The 19257-nt window shown below is 45.2% G+C and overlaps 1 protein-coding gene across 2 annotated transcripts in view; it reads left to right on the forward strand.

Annotated features, from left to right (window-relative positions):
• Window positions 1-19257, forward strand: part of ENAH (ENAH actin regulator) — a 90947-nt gene that overhangs the window by 54812 nt on the left and 16878 nt on the right. The window contains exons 4-6 of one of the 2 annotated variants that reach the window (XM_028157997.2): window positions 8951-9035; window positions 16143-16417; window positions 18315-18425. In XM_028157997.2, coding sequence (XP_028013798.2) covers window positions 8951-9035; window positions 16143-16417; window positions 18315-18425 — 471 coding nt within the window. The remainder of the gene's footprint in view (window positions 1-8950; window positions 9036-16142; window positions 16418-18314; window positions 18426-19257) is intronic. The other variant, XM_054713048.1, reaches the window with a different exon arrangement.

Below are 19257 nucleotides of genomic sequence, written 5' to 3' on the forward strand. Positions count from 1 at the left end.
AAAGATGCCGAGACAGGTCCTCTCCCCGTTACAAATGGCCTTGGGACTCACTGCTAACGGTGGAAACCTCTGATGGTGTGAAACGTGAATGCAAAGGGTCTACTGTGGTAATTATAGGTAGCGATAGATTACATCCCAGCAGCCTGCACTCCCTGCTACTAACATGTCACTCACGTGTCTGCATTACCCTGCTCATGCAAAACACGTGATGGTGAAGAATGTTAAAAGGCAGGGGGAGGCCAGCCGGGTGGGGCTCAGCGGTTGAGGGTCGACCCAGGAACCAAGAGGTCACCGGTTCGATTCCCGGTCAGGGGCACATGCCCAGGATGCGGGCTCCATCCCCAGTGTGGGGCGTGCAGGAGGCAGCCAATCAATGATTCTCTCTCATCATGGATGTTTCTCTCTCTCTCTCCTTTTCCCTTCCTCTCTGACATCAATAAAAATATATTTTTTAAAAAAATAAATAAAAGGCAGGGGGAGCCGAAACCAGTTTGGCTCAGTGGATAGAGGGTCGGCCTGCGGACTGAAGGGTCCCAGGTTCGGTTCCGGTCAAGGGCGTGTGCCTTGGTTGCGGGCACATCCCCGGTGGGGGTCGTGCAGGAGGCAGCTGATCCATGTTTTTCATCTTCTCTCATCGATGTTTCTGACTCTATCTCTCTCCCTTCCTCTCTGTTAAAAAATCAATAAAATATATATTTTTAAAAAAAGAATATGCTTTTTATATTTAAAAAAAAAAAAAGGGAGGGGGAGAAGCCCGAGAAATAAGAGACGGGCAGTTTCACAGACTCCGTTAGAAATAAACGAACCCCCAGCACACGGCCATTGTAAGGTGAGAGGAGCTGATGGCCATTTTTCTTCTCCTTCAGTCTAAATACACAGTACACGTTGCTTTTTGGATACACGATCCTCAGTTCCTGTTTTTCTTTAGGGCCCGTCCTACTTTATCTTGGTCCGAAGCCTATTTTCATAGGGCTCACTTAAAGGGGAAAAATTCCCTTTCCAGGTGAAATGTGAGCTCGATGGAATATCGATGCTGAAACGAATTCTGCTGTGTCGCCGCCTTGCTGAGTTGACTTGTCTGGACAGGGAATGTTCTTTTCCCAGATCCCACCCTCCTCCCTGGCTGAGCCAGAGGAGAGTCCGTCGCATCAATATGAAGCAGGAAATGCTGTTAGCGGGACGCGGATGAGGCAATGAATAATTTAGTATCTCTGGGAAATGCAAACTGCCGTAGAATTCAGAATTGAGATCAGTATTTTTTCCTGACACGATGATGGTAAGAAGTAGAAGTCAGTGGGAAGAAGGTGCTCAGAGACAGATACCAAACGCAAGAGTGGCGCATGATGGTTTAAACTGGGACAAGATTGGGAGTTTCTGGTCTAAAATGTTTTGTCTCGTGCAGTAACCATGGTTCCCCTGCATTGTGACAATTGGCAGATGATTTTTTTTTTGCCAAAATGATCGGTGATGGACCGTGGTCATTTCTCTGCTGTCAGAGACGAGATAATTTCTCAGGTTTTTCTTGTAAGTTTTTATATTTGCCTTCTGTTCCCCACTCCCCATTAAATGTGAATTAAAGGAACCGAAGGGGTTAAAACTTGAAGACTAGTAGGCACGTTTTATTTCAGAAAGGCTTTGTAGAAGTAGCCATTTACAAACATGGGTAAGGCAGAGTTTCTTAAAGTTTGAATTTAAAATGGAATTGTTGAAAAATTTCTAAATTGCTCATCTCTTTTGGGATGATCTAATTAGTTTGGTAGCCGTTTTATATGTATGCCTGTGGTCCTTTTTTTGGTCATTGCTGTAAATATTGTGCATGTGACTTTAATAATAGGTTGGGTGGTCGGAAGTACTTAGCAAAGGGGACATTTATCAGTCTTTATTTTGTTTGTGTTTGAGAATACCTGCTGAAAAATAGTTTTAAAACAAGATTGATGCTTAATTGGACTATATTAAATCTAATTTTTAAATGTGATGAAAACATCCTGAATTTTAAGATTTATGACCATTTTCAGATGTGTATTCTTTAAATATAAATTGGTTTGGGTCTGATTCTGTGCAAACTTTAATTAGTATAAATTATATTATTTGAGGAATACAGTTTTAGAGGAAATCTAAAATACTGTCTTGTTTGCCTTTATGTAGACTTTTTAAAGTCGATATATTTCTAACCTGTTTATTGTTTCTGGTTAATAACAATGGAAAAAAGTCTTTCCCATGCTGAGAAGAATTTCTATAGGATTTTGTCGAATGTCGCTAATATAACACTAAAAAAAAAAAATCTGATCTTGTTTTTTTCCACCTCAATTTTGAATGTCACCTTGATTTTATATAAGCCCTTTTCATTAATTATCACCTCTTCTCATTGAGTTTTGTCTCATAAAGAGAATTTACTTCATGCTTAAGGTAAATTTTAATGTAGGGAGCCTAAATATTAAAAGGCTATTTGATGTCGCCACACATTTTAAATATGTGTATATATATATATATATAATATTGAGAGAGAAAAACAATAAAATGTGGCTTGGCAAAACAATGAATAGTTTTGATGTTTTCCAAAGTGGAAAGCAAATGAAGATATTCTTATTTCATATCCGTGACTATAAAACACTTTACCTGCTGTAGGCTGTTTAAAATGGCTTTGGTCTTTTCCCCACTAGTAGAAATGAGTATTTATCGTGTTAAGTTGAAGCATTTACCCTAAAAAAATTTTTTTTCCAGCTGCCACTTCTCCTAAGTGAGCAATACTAAAAGAGAGGGTAGATACCATGACATTCCCTCTCATGGCCAGAGATCCTGACTTCCTATACCGCAGCTTTATTTACTTTTTTTTTTATATATATATTTTACTAGAGGCCCGGTGCACGAAATTCGTGCACGGAGGGGGGTTGTCCCTCAGCCCAGCCTGTACCCTCTCCAATCTGGGACCCCTCAAGGGATGTCCGACTGCCCGTTTAGGCCCAATCCCGGTAAGATCTCCCCAAATAAGATTACCCACCACTTTTTTATTTACTTTTTAAATATATTTTATTGACTTTTTACAGAGAGGAAGGGAGAGGGAGAGAGAGTTAGAAACATCGATGAGAGAGAAACATCCATCAGCTGCCTCCTGCACACCCCCCACTGTGGATGTGCCCGCAACCAAGGCACATGCCCCTTGACCGGAATCGAACCTGGGACCCTTGAGTCCTCAGGCCGACGCTCTATCCACTGAGCCACACCGGTCAGGGCTGCCCACCACTTTGTGAGAAAGCGAATGTCCGAGAGGTTGCGTTGAGGACATGACAGTGCTCCCAGGAGGCGGGTCCAGGGAGGAAGTGTGTTATAAAAAACGTGTTGCACCTTTCCAAGCGCCTTCTAGTCTGTGTCAGTGCCAAGTTCTTCGGATGGCCCCCGGTCCGTCGGAGCTTCTAACACCCAGGTGTCTGTTGCAGCCCAGAGCAAGGTGGCTGGCAGCCAGGAGAGCACTAATTTGGGATGTATTTTCTGTGGTAAGCTACGTTCTGTTTCCATTCCTTTTCCAAGCCGTGCTCCATCCTGACCGCGCATCTCCATCCCTTTCCTTTCCTGAGGGCCATGGGCAGGTTTTGTGGTATCGGGGGTAATGCAGCCAGCTCCGTGGTTTTTTTTTTTTTTTTTTATGTCATGATATTCGTTGTGGTTCCCGTAGGCGATTCGGTCAGCTTTTGAGTTGGCATCCTTGAGTAGCGAGGATTTATTTAGAACCAGGATCTTAGAGCTTAACTCCAACGAGAGTGGGTTTTTTTTTGTTTGTTCGTTTTCATTTTTAACTATTTTGTTGGAGAGCGGTCTTTTAATTTGGAGTTTAAGGGGAAATCCATCTTCCTATGATTTGGGGGATGTCCATGTGCCTTATTGGGAGGGAGCTTTTGCTGAACTTGAGTTTGTAAGGTGTGCAGGTTACCAGGCAGACGTAAGCTCTTACTTGCTTTCGTAGGTTGATTTCTGACCCAACAGCCTCCTTTTACTCGGTAGTGTAGGTATTTGTGGCTTAGGCGTGAATTTAGGCTTTATAGAGTGTTTTCTGTCACTCTCCTATTCAGAAGTGTGTACATATATGTATTGTTTGTATAGACAAGCCAGATATGTCACTTAGCCACCCCAAATTCCAATTAATCAGATAAATGCATATCCTTATCCTTACACAGGCTATATCTACACACACACACACACACACACACACACACACACGATTTCTTTTTATCTTCATTTGATTCTAAAACTTTCTGTTTTGAAAACCCAAGTTCAGAAAGTAACTTACAAATTTTAGAGCTTTTTTTTTTTTTTAACTCATGTATACTTTTTTTTTTTTTTTTTACTTCTGTATAGCTGGTCAGATTTTTAAATGAGATAAAATTATAAAATGATATACTGCTAATTTTTAAAAAATATATATTTTATTGATTTTTTGCAGAGAGGAAGGGAGAGGGAGAGAGAGTTAGAAACATCAATGAGAGAGAAACATTGACCAGCTGCCTCCTGCACACCCCCTACTGGGGATATGCCTGCAACCAAGGTACATGCCCTTGACCGGAATCGAACCTGGGACCCTTCAGTCCACAGGCCGACACTATCCACTGAGCCACACCGGTCAGGTCAGGGCTCTTGTTGTATTTAATGATTGCTCCAGGTGACACAGTTACAGCAGTGGGCCTGTTTGGCTCTATATATAAATTCCCCCATTTCCCCCCAGAATCCACAATTATTGCAGATTAAGTTTCATCAGTAACTTTAAAGTCTGAATTTTCTGCCTCCTCTTTGGGTTTCTTTCAGGCCCTCTTTTGAACTAGCCATGGATGATTATTCGTATTTATGTTTTTAGGACTCTAGTCTTTTTGGAAAACTTACTTGATGTTCTATACTTGCTACTGAATATGTTGAGTTCCCGCTGCAGAATAGTAGTACAGTTCAGCCAGTTGCAGAGAGAGGATTGATCTAGCCTTAATGGACGTTGGATTTTTTTTTTAAGTTGTAAAATTATGTGGTAAAAAGCGGATTTCCCCCCATTATTATCTTGAATTGTACAAACATTGTAATTACCACATGGCTAAGCTTAAACTTGATTGTATTGTGTATAATAACACCTATTTGTCTTTTGGCCCTGTGTTTTGAAGTGATCTGTGGAAATTATATTTGTGAAAATTAAAATGTTGTAGTGAGTACAATGTACTTTAGCCAGAACTCAGTATTGAAGTCCAGACTGAATTGCCATTCATTCATTCCTGGCTCAGGGAGAGATTCTGCTCGTGACTCCCATCATTTGTAGAATACCATTTCAGCGACATGGACACATTTTCTTTATTAGAAATTGTAATTCACACGCTTTGCTATATGAATTCTGGCCAGGAAAAAAATTAAGATCAACCATTGGTTTTGACGGTGGTAAGAAGAGAGAAAACTAACCCTCAAGTAGCTATTCTTTTATGATAACATAGTAGGAACGAGCAGTGATCTAGCTCTTCTCTTTTTTTCCAAAAGAGAACCGTTAACCCGCACATGATGCTCATAAAATATTGTCATTTGCCCACTGGTTAGGAAAGGACCTTGTCTGCAGTGTGGGGGGACACAGACCCCCATGCAGGAATATGGTGAAGTGAGGGATGGTTCTGTTCCAGGAAATACGGTGGCAGCTGACCAGCCTCGCCCTCTCCTAGTCGCAGCTTCCTGTTGGCGTGTTGGTGCCGTTGGTAGAACTTACGAATCGTCTAACCCGGCAGAGAAGGCTTGGCAAGGAGGCGAAGTGTCGTTGTGTACCCGAAGCTCGTAATTTACCTAGAACTCTTTTATCTCCTGCTGATGATACATTTAAACCATCTTTAAATGCACATGGATTTCAATGTGCTCTCATTTGGGGCTTGACAGTATTGATGAAGAAGAATCAAACACGACCCCCCAGATTGAATATAGATCCGGGGACATGGCAAGGAGAACCCTTACCCTCCACGGCCCCCCAGTTAAAGGCTGTCTAGGGAAAGACACACAGCCCATCAGCACAAAGAGCCATCGAGCCATGGAGGGAGAATTTTCAGTTGTTCTTGGATCGAACACCCCTCCCCCCGTCCCTCCCTCCCCCCCACACTTAAAAAGGATCTTCCATGAGGTTTTTCCTTACTTCTCAGCTGCATGAAGAAACTGTAGTAAATTATCTTTATGAGTGATATCAGCCAGGAGAGGAACTTCTTTTAAGACAAGTTTGCTGCGTAAACTTTTAACTCAGAATAGAATCCAAAACAGTTTGTGAATTGCTAAAAAAAAAAATTTTTAAAAAAATCCTTTTTCTCATTCAGATTCTTTTGTGAGTTACATCAACTTTTGTTAGTTTGTTTATTTATTTACTCACCTGAGGATATTTTTTTTCATTGATTTTTAGTGAGAATAGAAGGGAGAGGGGTGGAGGGAGGGAGGGGAGAGAGAGAGAGAGAAACTTTGATGTGAGAGAGACACATCAACTGGTTGCCCCCCTCTGGGTCCGAGCACCGAGCCTGCAGAGGAGGCGCGTGCCCTTGATCAGAATCCAGCCCTCGACCCTTCGGTCCATGGGCCAACGCTCTAACCACTGAGCAACCAGCCAGGGCTGTTCTTTTTTTTTTTTAAAAAAAAACCTGTTTAACAAAACCAATGGAATTGAGTTGAAAGTTTCACATATCTTCTTTTTTTAAAATATATTTTATTGATTTTTTACAGAGAGGAAGGGAGAGGGATAGAGAGTTAGAAACATCGATGAGAGAGAAACATCCATCAGCTGCCTCCTGCACACCTCCCTACTGGGGATGTGCCTGCAACCAAGGTACATGCCCTTGACCGGAATCGAACCCGGGACCCTTCAGTTCCCAGGCCAGTGCTCCATCCAATGAGCTAAATGGGTCAGGGCTCACATATCTTCTTAAGTTTATATATTTGCGTTAAAACTTACATGGGTAGATTTTAATATATTTATAATATTATCGTTGCGATACATGCCCGCCCTAGATGTAGTAATAATTGCACTCTTCTTTGAGATGGATGCCAAGGACGTGTAAGCTGCTGATGTCCAGCTGTTTCATTATTTGAGCAGCCTCAGGTCTTCACTTACATACACAAACATTGTTTTATAAAACTAGTTAACCCACAGTAGCCTTGTGCCTTGCCCACTTAACATTTTTGGATAAATATAACCAGATATATAAGATATTTCCCCCAAATTACTTACGTTTTCTCAAAGTTGCCCTCCCACCTTCTTCTGCACCCCCAAAAAGACACGAGACGTCTTTGCCCTGTAATGTGTTAAACATGAGTGTATGGCTTGCTGTGGCAGTATTTTTACATGGTTGCGTTCATGTTCTCAAGAAGGAAAGCATTCCAGTCTGCTCGCCAGCCAGGTTCTGTATTCTCATTGATGCAAACAGTTAAGTGCCTATTTTATTTTGACTTAAAATGCTTTTTTATTTGTTGTTGTTGTTGTTGTGAGTGATCACATGGGGTTAGTAGATTTTCATATTTCCTTCATGTGGTTATCAAAATAGCCGAGTCTTAGGGAACCTCATGAAATACTTCACTGCAGATGCCATCTGATTTGTCTTTAGAGGACAAATTAGATGATGAACGTAAAAATATGTGTTAAAGAGATGAGGCAAAATTAGTAGGTAAGTTCAGATCAAATTGTGGTGTGTTTTTTTTTTTTTAATTATTATTATTTATCACGGGATAAACCAGTTCTGTATGACATTTGAATGAGCCTTATTCTTCTGGTTGGGAAGTTTACTCCACTCGTATAAAATACTTTGTGCTGTGACTTCGTAGATGATGAGACTTTACCTGAGAAGCATTTATTAACTTTTTTTATACTAGTGGTTTACGAAACACTTCTAAAATACCTGGTGGGGCACTTGCTGGCACACGAATTCATAGACATGTACAGCATGTCATTCATTACTCATCTATTTCTCCCCAAGAGTGGAAGATGGCTACTTCTTTATTCTCTCGTTTAATGGATTCGATCGCAAAGCTGGTCTGCTGTAACCCTCGGCATTGCCTGTGAGGGCCAGCATTTATCTCATTTTGTGACACATTTGGATTTTATATCCAGAGACATTAAAACGTCCCATGACTTAGTGGCATTCTTTACCCGATGCTAAACATAGCTCTGCCTTGTACACGACACGGAAGAATGGATGGCCATTACGGTTTCTCATGGCGGAAGGAAGCATGCGGATTTGAATGCAGGGTTGGTGTGTGTTTTTGTTTCTTTTTTTTTTAAAACGCCCCAGATGAAAAGTAAGATGACCTCTGTTGCATTAAAAATTCAGACAAATAGGTTAATTATATATTAAGCTTAGCCAATGTTTATATTTTATTTTATTTCATTTCATTTTATTTATTTTTTTTACCAGTGCTCAATGCCAGGCCGTTAAAACGCGAAGGGTAGCTTTAACTGAGCACATTGGTAACTGCGCTAGCATGTATCAGTCTAGTAAGAAGGTTCTCACACTCTCTCTCTCTCCTGTTTTTCATTTCCAGTGTTCTATTTAGGTGAGTTTTGAATTCTGATTTTTTTCTCATTTTTTTTTTTTTTTTAAGTTCTCCACTTCATGAGCCGGTCCTCCTGGGAGGATGTGTCATTGTCTTAGAAATGTCAAGCTTAGGCGCCTACCCACTGCTCATTGAACCCCCGTTTTCCTCCAGCTCGTCATATATAAATGTCCATTTCCCCCTTCATTGCGGATGTTTCCTCATTTGTTCCAAGCAAGCCTTTGGGGACGGTGACGGTATTACGCTTGCAGTCTCTCATTTGCTGCTGTGTTACGGGAAGCTTATGCTTTATTTTGCTAAGCAACAAGAAGACGCGTTTGTAGATACGTGATGGTTTTTATGTTATTCTCGTGGTTTTACCTCTAGCCAGCTGAATATCAGGATAATGTTCACCTATAATGTTTTTCCCTCCCTTTTTTAGGGCCAACATTGCCTAGACAAAATTCACAACTACCTGCCCAAGTGCAAAATGGCCCATCCCAAGAAGAATTGGAAATTCAGAGGAGGTAAATTTACCAGTTTTTGTTGATACGTTTTCATTCTGCTGTGGGAGATCAAGCTCCACACATCCTCATATCGAACACAGATGATCTCTCATTAGGCCGTTGGAAGTCAAAAATTTTATTGTTACACCATTAAGTTTTGTAGTCACCAGTAATAAACGAGAAGATTCTTGTTGTGCTGGACAACAGATGTTAAGATCGTTATAATTTCCTATCCGCTTCATTGTAAACATCATATTCGTGTAGGTTTAAATATTTTAAACAGCGTGAACATGTCTTTGTACCTCAAAGAGTCTTGTTTTTACAGTAGTTGTAAATTAAGTTGTGATCATTGTGGCTTTCACGGGACTAATGGACTAGAAAGTTGAAATAGTGCTGGCCATTTGTGGAAGGCCTTGAACTTGAGAGACTACCATTGGGTGTGGCAGTGGACTACAAAACAACCATTCTGTTTATGATGAAACTGCTAATTGAGTGAGATCTATAACGTGATCTCCATTATTTCAATGCAGCTTATAAATACACTAGAAAGAATGAGCAGAATCTCTTGAACGGTAAGCTGCTTTATAACAAAATAGTTTTCTAGAATTCAGGTAATTCAGGTATAGTCGGTAAGTGAAGCTGAGCTCGTCGAACCATGTCCCATTTTAAACAAATGAAAACGTGTGAGAGGTCTATTAGGCCGGTTGCTAGGAGGTCACCCTGTTCTGGAGAGCTGAGCTGAGAATTGTTGCATGGATGGGTGTTTCCATCTGACAAGCATTTGCTCCAGGACAGGCCAGCATTTCCTCGGTGACCTTGGATTTGGCTCTTCGATGTGAAACATTCCTCGTGTTCTCTGTGTTGTCTTCAGACATGTCTCCCTGACAAAGGAATCTCTTGCCATGTTACGTGTCTGCTGCTTTGGTGTAAACTAGGTATCTCTGAGGAAGGCTCTCTAGGATCTCCCAGAATGATTTTTTTTTAAATTTTTTTTGCCAAAGCCTATATATTCAGATAGATTACTCCTGAAATAGCCTCCACATTTGGTGAAAATCTTAACTCTTTGGAGTGATGCTGTAATGAACAGGTTTTATAAGTAAAATTAAGTTTCTATAGAAATAGGAAAGCTTAGCCCTAACTGGTTTGGCTCAGTGGATAGATCGTCGACCTGCGGACTCAAGGGTCCTCCCAGGTTCGGTTCTGATCAAGGGCATGTACCTTGGTTGTGGGCACATCCCCAGTAGGGGGTGTGCGGGAGGCAGCTGATCGATGTTTCTCTCTCATCGATGTTTCTAACGCTCTATCCCTCTTCCTTCCTCTCTGTAAAAAAAAAAAAAAAAAAAAAATCAATAAAATATATTTTAAAAAAAAGAAATAGGAAAGCTTAAAAAATATAATCATTCCAGTTCCGTATTGAGAGTTTTAAAGATTTTTAAAAATATATATATTTTTATTGATTTCAGAGAGGAAGGGAGAGGGAAGAGAGAGAGTTAGAAACATCAATGATGAGAGAAATCATTGATCGGCTGCCTCCTACACCCCTGTTACTGGGTATTGAGCCCGCAACCAGGGCATGTGTCCTCGATCAGAATCGAACCCAAGACCCTTCAGTCCGCAGGCTGACGCTCTGTCCACGGACGCAAGCTGGCTAGGGGCCCATATTGAGAGTTTTACACATACCAGAATAATTCCAAGAGTTAGAAACACACAGACACATAGCTACACACACACACACACACACACACACACCCCACCACCACCCCCACACACACACACACACACCAGGAAAGCAATGACTAAAACATGATCATAGTCTTAAAACATGTGTAGAAAACTAGGAGGAGCCAGGAGAAAACCCAAAACACAAAATACATCATTTCGGCTAATACGCAGCGGGCAAGCAGGTAACCCGAGACAGTGGCTCAGGCCAGGGCCGTGCAGGGTAGAAACAGACACCATGAGGGACGGCCGGCTCCCCGGGTCACAGGCGGGTGATCCCCGGCGCAGAGGGTTGCCAAGAAGCTGCAGCGTGCGCTTTCAGCGGGACGTGAGCGGCGGGTGCATTTCCAGGCGTTGTTATGAGAACCCCGTGCCTCCCCGATGTCGTCTCTCCAAACGCAGGGCCAGCCCTAGCCGCGCTCATCTGGGCTTCGGGCTTTCCTGTTGGTGCGTAAGTTGGTCCCTGCGGGTTTGAAAATGGGAGATGTTGTTGTTACCTGCTGGTTCCGTGGAAGACTGTAACGTGGTCATTTTGAAGAGTGAAATCCGCATTTCTGAAAGATGGGTGTGGGTTTTTTCTAAGTTACCTTCTGTCCACAGTCATGCACAGACTTCCTCCTAGTAGGTAACCCATCCAGACCAGTGTACCTCCCTCTCCATATTCATTGCATCTCGACTCCTTCACTCTCCACCCATTTCCTTTATAATCTCAACGAAATGCGCTTTGTGTCTCCCACAAATCTACGGGACATGCTGCTTCCCTTCTAGGTTAAGTTTTCTGCCTTCCTTCCGGGACTATGATGTCCCTTCTTTTTGCGAATTCTTCTCCCTTTCTATTCTTTGCTGTACCTCTTCTTTTTTGTTTTTTAACTTGTACAAGATTTTTATTTAATTTTTGTACCTCTTTTTTTTAATATATATATGAGGCGTTGCACTTAGCTCTCCTTTTTCTTTCTGTACACAGTATACCCTTTGAAAAATTAATGATTTGGTTGGATGTTGTAGTTTTCTCTTAACGCTTTTATGCTGATGGCTTCCAGACCTCCAGCTCCCACTGTGATCATGCGCGTGAGGTCCAGACCCATGTTCGCAGCTAAATGCCGAAGTCGTGGGTCCTTTTGAGAATTTGGTGAAAGCAGGAGACTGCTGCCCTCTTCTGTCCGGCCCCCAACCCTTCCCATGTGTGTGTGTGCGTGTGTGTGTGTGTGTGTGTGTGTGCACACATATGCATGCATTTACATGCAAACCTGCATACTGTTTCAGATGGTCACAGACCCCCTGGCTTCCAACAGTGAGAATTCCTACATACAACTCATCTTCTTGGGTGTCCTTCTGACACCTCAGTTTTAACGCTTACGATTTTGTTCTTAATGCAGATTTCTCCTCTTTCAAGTTTCAGCTTAGAAAGTCTGTTATTATCCTCAATCACAGTCTCTGTCTAGACCTTGTTATTTTCCCCCCTAAAAGCCTTTGGGATTCTCATTACTAATAGCTTTCTCCACTATTTATTCTCTATGGACTGCTATAGTTTCTAGGTGATTTTTCTGTCTTTCACCAAGATCCCTTTCCGTTATTCCTACTTTATTACTGCGAGGTTAATTTTTTTTTTAAAATGTGTGTTTTTTTTTGCACACAGCAAAGAAAATCTCATACAGCCCAGCCGGCATGGCTCAGGGGTTGAGCGTTGACCTAGGAACCAGGAGGTCATGGTTTGATTCCCGGTCAGGGCACATGCCCGGGTTGCGGGCTCCATCCCCAAGTGTGGGGTGTGCAGGAGGCAGCTGACCCATGACTCTCATCATGGATGTTTCTCTCTCTCTCCCCTCTCCCTTTCTCTCTGATATCAATAAAAACATATTAAAAAAAAGAAAAAGAAAATCTCACACAGTACAGGAGGGTCTGAAACAGGGGTGGTACTCTGCTCCATGGCTGGGTTTCCTTGTAGAACAACGTGGTCAGCCGGGGGTCATGTGAGTGGATCTTGCGGATGTCCTCAAAGTGGTGTTAGGATTCGATTGGGAGAGTGAGGAAGGAACGGTTGGGGGGGTGGGGAGGGGCTTCATGGCTGTAGGAATTAAATCGTTTGTGTAGTAGGAAGTCAGTGGGTAACACCTAAACCTGGAAAACTAAGAAGTATTAGTTGTTAAGCAAATTACTGTACTTAGAAACACGCGATAAATACCAAAGTGTTGAACGCAGTTGCTTCTAGGAGCAAAATCAGAAGTGAAGGTCGGGAACAGGATTCTTGTTTGGTTATAGGATGATTTGACTTTTTAAGCTGTGTATGCATTTTATAACTTTAGAGGCCCGGTGCATGAAAATCGTGCATGGGGGGGGGACGGGGGGGGGGAATCCCTCAGCCCGGCCTGCACCCTCTCCAATCTGGGTCCCCTCGGGGGATGTCCCTCTCGCATTCTGGGACTGCTGGCTCCTAACCGCTCACCTGCCTGCCTGCCTGCCTGATCGCCCCTAACCACTCTCCCTGCCGACCTGATTGCCCCTAACTGCTCTCCCCTGCCAGCCTGATCACCCCTAACTGCTCCTCTGCCTTCCTGATTGCCCCTAACCGCCTCTGCCTCGGCCCCTGCCACCGTGGTGGCTTTGTCCGGAAGGATGACCGGAAGATGTCCGGTCAACTTGGTCTAATTAGCATATTACCCTTTTATTAGTATAGATTATTTTGAATAAGCGTGACATTGAGTTGACAAAGGGAATGTTTACTATCAATGTTAAATCTTAGTAGTCCAATACCTTTATAATAGTAACACTATGATCGTGCAGTTTAGCTTCCTATTCCTATGCGTATGATTTCTAGTACCTGTTTTTGATTCCGACTCATTAATATTTGGCGTCCTTGGCCGGCTGTGATGAAAAGACATATTCTGAGAAACGTGAGTCAGTTCTATGTCAGTCTCCACGTAGAACTTCATTTAGTTCATGCCTATAAATAGCTCGCCAACCACCCCTACTACCTGAGCGTTATAAAAGGGGAGCAGAAATCTCAGCGCAGACGCAGGGAAGTCGGAGCCATGAAAGTGTACCGATCCCAGTTTAGCCTTCCGAGGCAGGATGGACCCAGAGTTGACCGCCTTCTCTTGTAAGTGTTGCCCCGTGTCTCGGAAGCTTTCTAATACCAAAGCGTAACTGTCTTGTTTGTATTTATCCTTTTCCATTTGTATACGAATAGAGATGTGAAAGGCCCACGTTACATATTTTTTAAAAAAAAACCACACAAATTTATTCGGTTTTATTTTCTGACAGTTGTCAGTAATATCAGAGCGTTACTGAATGTTATCAACCCAGAACGTTCTTCTTAGCCTGCCCTCCTAAAGCGCTCTTTACTTCCCTAACACTCTTTGTGATAGGGAAGGCTGAAGGAAATGCAGTTTTAAATGTTAATTTATATGTTGCTCGCTTTTTAAAAAAAAAATCAGTCTTGGAGTGAACATACACGAAATAGGTGTTTGAATACATGCGAAGGCTATTCAATCTCATTGGCCGGTGCTCTATACATCTCTTTCCATGTGTGGACACCTCTTAGGGGAATATTATGACATACAGACCAATCTTCTCAAGTTAGGGCACCCTTAATGGTAAATACCATCATTCAGTAACTCTTTGAGATTCACTTCACTCCTACCTGGCCTGCCTTCTGCATGTAACTTCAACTTTTGGTGTTAAAAGCATTGTACTGCTCAGAGAAGAAACCCTTAATATATAGTAAGAAATGAGATGTCGTCTTAGAATGCTCGGTGGTTCAACTGTGAACAGTGACCACATTATCAGACAGATAACACTGGGTACTGATTTAATCAGCAGAAATCAGTATTTTCCCCTATCCTTGTACTGGGAGAGAGGCTTGTGTGTGGCAAGGGAATTGGAGAAGATGTCTTCTTATTAGAAAGCCAGTAGATGATGTCTAAAGTTAAAACATAAGAAACATCTCAAGAGTTGACAGTCATCGTCTCCGATGTGTTGGAAATGGGTGGGAAGGCAGGCAGGTGAGCAGTTAGGGACGATCAGGCAGGCAGGCAGAGGGTTAGGGGCGATCCAGCAGGCAGGCGAGTGGTTAGGGGCGATGAGGCAGGCAGGCAGGCGAACGGTTAAGAGCCAGCGGTCCCGGATTGCTAGAGGGATGTCCGACTGCCGGTGTAGGCCCGACCCCACAGGGATCCCTGCAGAATTGGGCCTAAAGTGGCAGTTGGACATCCCCCAAGTGGTACCAGATTGTGAGAGGGTGCAGGCCGGGCTGAGGGACCCTTTCTCCCTCCCTACCCCCGCCATGCACAAATTTTGTGCACCAGGCCTCTCGTAGTTTTATATAAGGAAGAGTCTGGAAGTATGAATGCCAAAATGTTACTTACAAGTTTCCTCTGGATCCGAGACTTCAGATAACTTAAACTTTATTTCTTCTTACTTAACTATGGGGCTTTCCCCCCTCCTTTTTTTTTCCACTTAGGAAATTTTCATCGAGCTATCCTGCAGACCAGCCATTGCATTTTCTAAAATTTTGTTTTACTTGGGCAATGAAGATTTTTGTGTCGTGCTTTTAGGAAGGAAATTAAAATCCAGAAATTTTTTTCTTTGAGGGATTAAAATAACTCCTTGGTCATTAAAGTTGATCCGTTCTTTGGAAAATCCATTGATCTGCAACACTTTATTCATGGCAAGTTCAGAATAAAATGAGATAGTAGTGTGATGTGCTGAAGCAGTCAGCCAAAAGTGACCCTACCAAGAGAAATTATTTTCATTTCTATGAGACTGATAGGTCACCTCTATCCAAAGGAGCCCTCATCAGGTGGGGGAAAGATTTTTAAAAATATATATATTTTATTGATTTTTTTACAGAGAGGAAGGGAGAGGGATAGAGAGCTAGAAACATCGATGAGAGAGAAACATCAATCAGCTGCCTCCTGCACACCCCCTACTGGGGATGTACCCACAACCATGGTACATGCCCTTGACCGGAATCGAACCTGAGACCCTTCAATCCGCAGGCTGACGCTCTATCCACCGAGCAAACCTGTTAGGGCGGGGGAAAGATGTTGATTGCACGCGCTCCATCACTTTGTATTTGAATCAGAAATGAAGTGCATCCCTGGCCAGTTTGGCTCAGTGGATAGAGCGTCGGCTCGTGGACTGAGGGGTCCCGGGTTCGATTCCGGCCAAGGGCACATGCCTGTGTTGCAGGCTCTGTCCCCAGTGGGAGCGTGCGGGAGGCAGCTGATCAATGATTCTCTCTCATCATTGATGTTTCTCTCTCTCTCCCTCTCCCTTCCTCTCTAAAATCAATAAAAAATAATTTTTAAAAAATGAAGTGCATATAGGTTCATCAGAAAAGAAATAGGATTTTCATGAGTCGCCATAAATGCCTGTTTTAAAATATATATATATTTTTTAAAATTTCAGGCAACTTCAAGAACAGCAGCGGCAGAAGGAGCTGGAGCGGGAGAGGCTGGAGCGAGAAAGGATGGAGAGGGAGAGGCTGGAGCGGGAGAGGTCCGAGAGGGAGAGGCTGGAGAGAGAGCGCCAGGAGCAGGAGCAGCTGGAGAGAGAGAGACAAGAGCGGGAGCGGGAGCGGCAAGAGCGGGAGCGGCTGGAGAGGCTGGACCGCGAGCGGCAAGAGCGGGAGCGGCAGGAGCAGCTGGAGAGGGAGCAGCTGGAGCGGAGAGTATCCAGCACCGGTAAGATGCTGGCACGCTGCGCCCTGTTCTTGGCCTCTGAGCGTGGACGATGGGCGACATGGGGGCAGTCACATGTTGGCATATCGGGCGCCGGGGATGCTCGGGATTAAGCGGTGTGGGTGGGAATTAGGAAACATACCCAGTTGCCGCTTTCACATTTCCTCTTTATTTCTCTCTGTTGCTCTTTGCTTGGAGCCTTAAAGAAAGCTCTTGGAAATTCGTATCCTGGCATTCTCAATTCTTGCAACTCCCCATCAATCGGCTCTAAAGCATAAGTGTTTCTTAGGAAATTTTTTATAGTGGGGCAACGTGGGCTGTATTTCCCTCTTGGGGTTGCTTAAATGGCCTCGGATGCTGTAGGGTGATAGTGCCGTTCAGCACGATGGTATTCCGTAAGGCTTTGGAGGAGGAATTAAAAGCAGTAGGCGAGAGAGAATCCTCCCTCCAACGGGCCAGTTATATTTCAGAGTATTTTTTTAATATTGTGGAAATGACGGAATGATGGAATTCATCGAAAGACCCGCCGGTTAAGATATGACTGAAAGGTGGAGGTCTTACTACATTCGTTAACATGAACATTTATTATTACATTCGTTAACATGAACACTTACGATAGGACCTGATAATTCGTTTTTATTCCATGTGGCCTCTATGGAAGGTCTCAGGGTGGGTTGGACAAATATTGGCCGATGGGTGTGTTGTTTGCGTTAAGTAGTTGCCTTTACCTGCCCCGTTATTTTCTGGGGTTCTAGCCAATGGAACAAAAGTTCCCCACAAATAAGCATTGAGTACGGGGTTCCCAGCCCTTGACAATAAACATTTGCCTGTCTGGCTGTTTAAAAAGAAACAAACAAGAAAAAAACCCAGTTGAACTTATTTATCTGTTGATGGTCCTTCATCGTCTGATCTTAACGTCCTTTTGGAGGACTGAGGAAGGAAAATGAAGGAGGCAGGCCCGTGTTTTCCTTGTCAAGGGTGGGCTGACCCCGGCTCAGTGCGTCCGTCTACTCGTTAGATGGAGAGAACACGTACCTCGCCCTCGTCCGGGTCCCAGGATGTGTAGACGAGCGAAAGCGTTCTCGGGGGGAGCCCCCCGCGCCCCGTTTCTCTGTACTGACTGAAGTCTGCTTGTGTACACTGTGTCTGAGTGCTGGTTTTTGTCCTTCACTGCCTCCTTTTTCTCTCTCCTCTCTGATCCTGTCTCTCGCTGCCGCTTCCCACCTCTGTCCAGCGCCACCTTCCGACAGCTCCCCGCATAGCGCTCCACCTCCCGACGGGGCCAGTTGCCAGCCGCCTCCGGCACCTCCTCCATCCCACGCCACAGGCCTCTCGGCTCCGGGGCCGGGGGCCACTCCTGATTACGCTGGAGTGACCGCTTTGCCACCTGCTCCCGCCCCCCCCACCCCGCCCCTGCGGCACCCGGCGACCCGTTTCGCCACCTCCCTCGGGTCCGCCTTCCACCCGGTCCTGCCCCATTACGCCACCGCCCCGCGCCCCCTGAGCAAAAACTCTCGGCCTTCTTCTCCCGTGAACACCCCCCCTTCCCAGCCTCCAGCCGCGAGGCCCTGTGCCTGGTCCGCTTCGAGCTTCTCGCCCCTCCCCCCGTCCCCCCCAGTCATGATCAGCAGCCCCCCAGGCAAAGCCGCGGGTCCCCGGCCCGCCCTCCCCGTGTGCGTCTCCTCTCCGTCCCCGACAGCACCCAGTGGGCTGCTGGACTCGGTCCCCTGCCCCGTGTCCCCACCGCCTACCTCGGGGCCAGCGCCGCCGCCGCCGCCGCCGCCACCGCCCCCCCTCGCACCGCTGTCACACTGTGGACCGCCAGCCTGTCCCCCTCCGGGCGCCCCCGTTGCCTCAGCCCCCTCACCCAAGCCTAGCATTCTCCCTTCTCCCTCTGCAGCTGCCCCTGCCTCTGTGGAGACTCCTCTAAACTCTGTGCTGGGAGACTCCTCTGCTTCTGAGCCAGGCTTGCAGGCAGCCGCTCAGCCGGCCGAGACTCCAGCCCCACCGGGTAAGGCCCCCCGCGCTCGCTGCCAACAGCTGGACCACCCAGCGGGCTGGGGAGGGTGGCTTTGATCGCGGCCAGGGCCCCACCTTGAGGCCAGAGCACCATCGCTGCAGGCCCGAGTACGCCGTGTAAAGCGGGTTTGTCTCCTGCCGGGTGAATTGCGCGTGGAGGACCCACCTGAGGACTGTCCATGCTGCACTCGATGTTGGCATCCTCAGCGGGACCCCACTTCTCCGGGATCGGAGGGCCCTCTGCACACATTGCTTCTCAGTCTCCCCGAGAAAGCATTGCAGGCCACGTCGGGGGCACACAGCCGCTGTGCGATCTGCCGGGTCTTCCTTGCGTTTCTGGGAAACGTAGAGAGACGTTCAGGGCCCGGCTGCAGTCATCCCATAGGTCATCCTAGGGCCGTGGTCGGCAAACTACGGCTCGCGAGCCCTATGCGGCTCTTTGGCCCCGTGAGTGTGGCTCTTCCACAAAATACCACGGCCTGGGCGAGTCTATTTTGAAGAATTGGCATTAGAAGAAGTTTAAGTTTAAAAAACTTGGCTCTCCAAAGAAATGTCAATCGTTGTACTGTTGATATTTGGCTCTGTGGACTAATGAGTTTGCCGACCACTGGCCTAGGGACTCCCCTGCGGCAGTTCCGGTCTCGGACCCTGTTTCATCTCAGTCTTCCCTTCCCGAGTTGGGGTCCCCCATACCACTGGACTTCCAGGGGTGGTGCTCCCCTGACCCCCCGCGGAGCAGCCTGGCTTTGCAGGACCGGTGGAGAGCATGGCAGGCTGGCTGTCTGCCCCAAAGAGGTCCATGGCCCAGAGTTACAAGAAGGAGC

Source organism: Eptesicus fuscus, chromosome 24 (assembly GCF_027574615.1).
Source record: "Eptesicus fuscus isolate TK198812 chromosome 24, DD_ASM_mEF_20220401, whole genome shotgun sequence".
Lineage (NCBI taxonomy): Eukaryota > Metazoa > Chordata > Mammalia > Chiroptera > Vespertilionidae > Eptesicus > Eptesicus fuscus.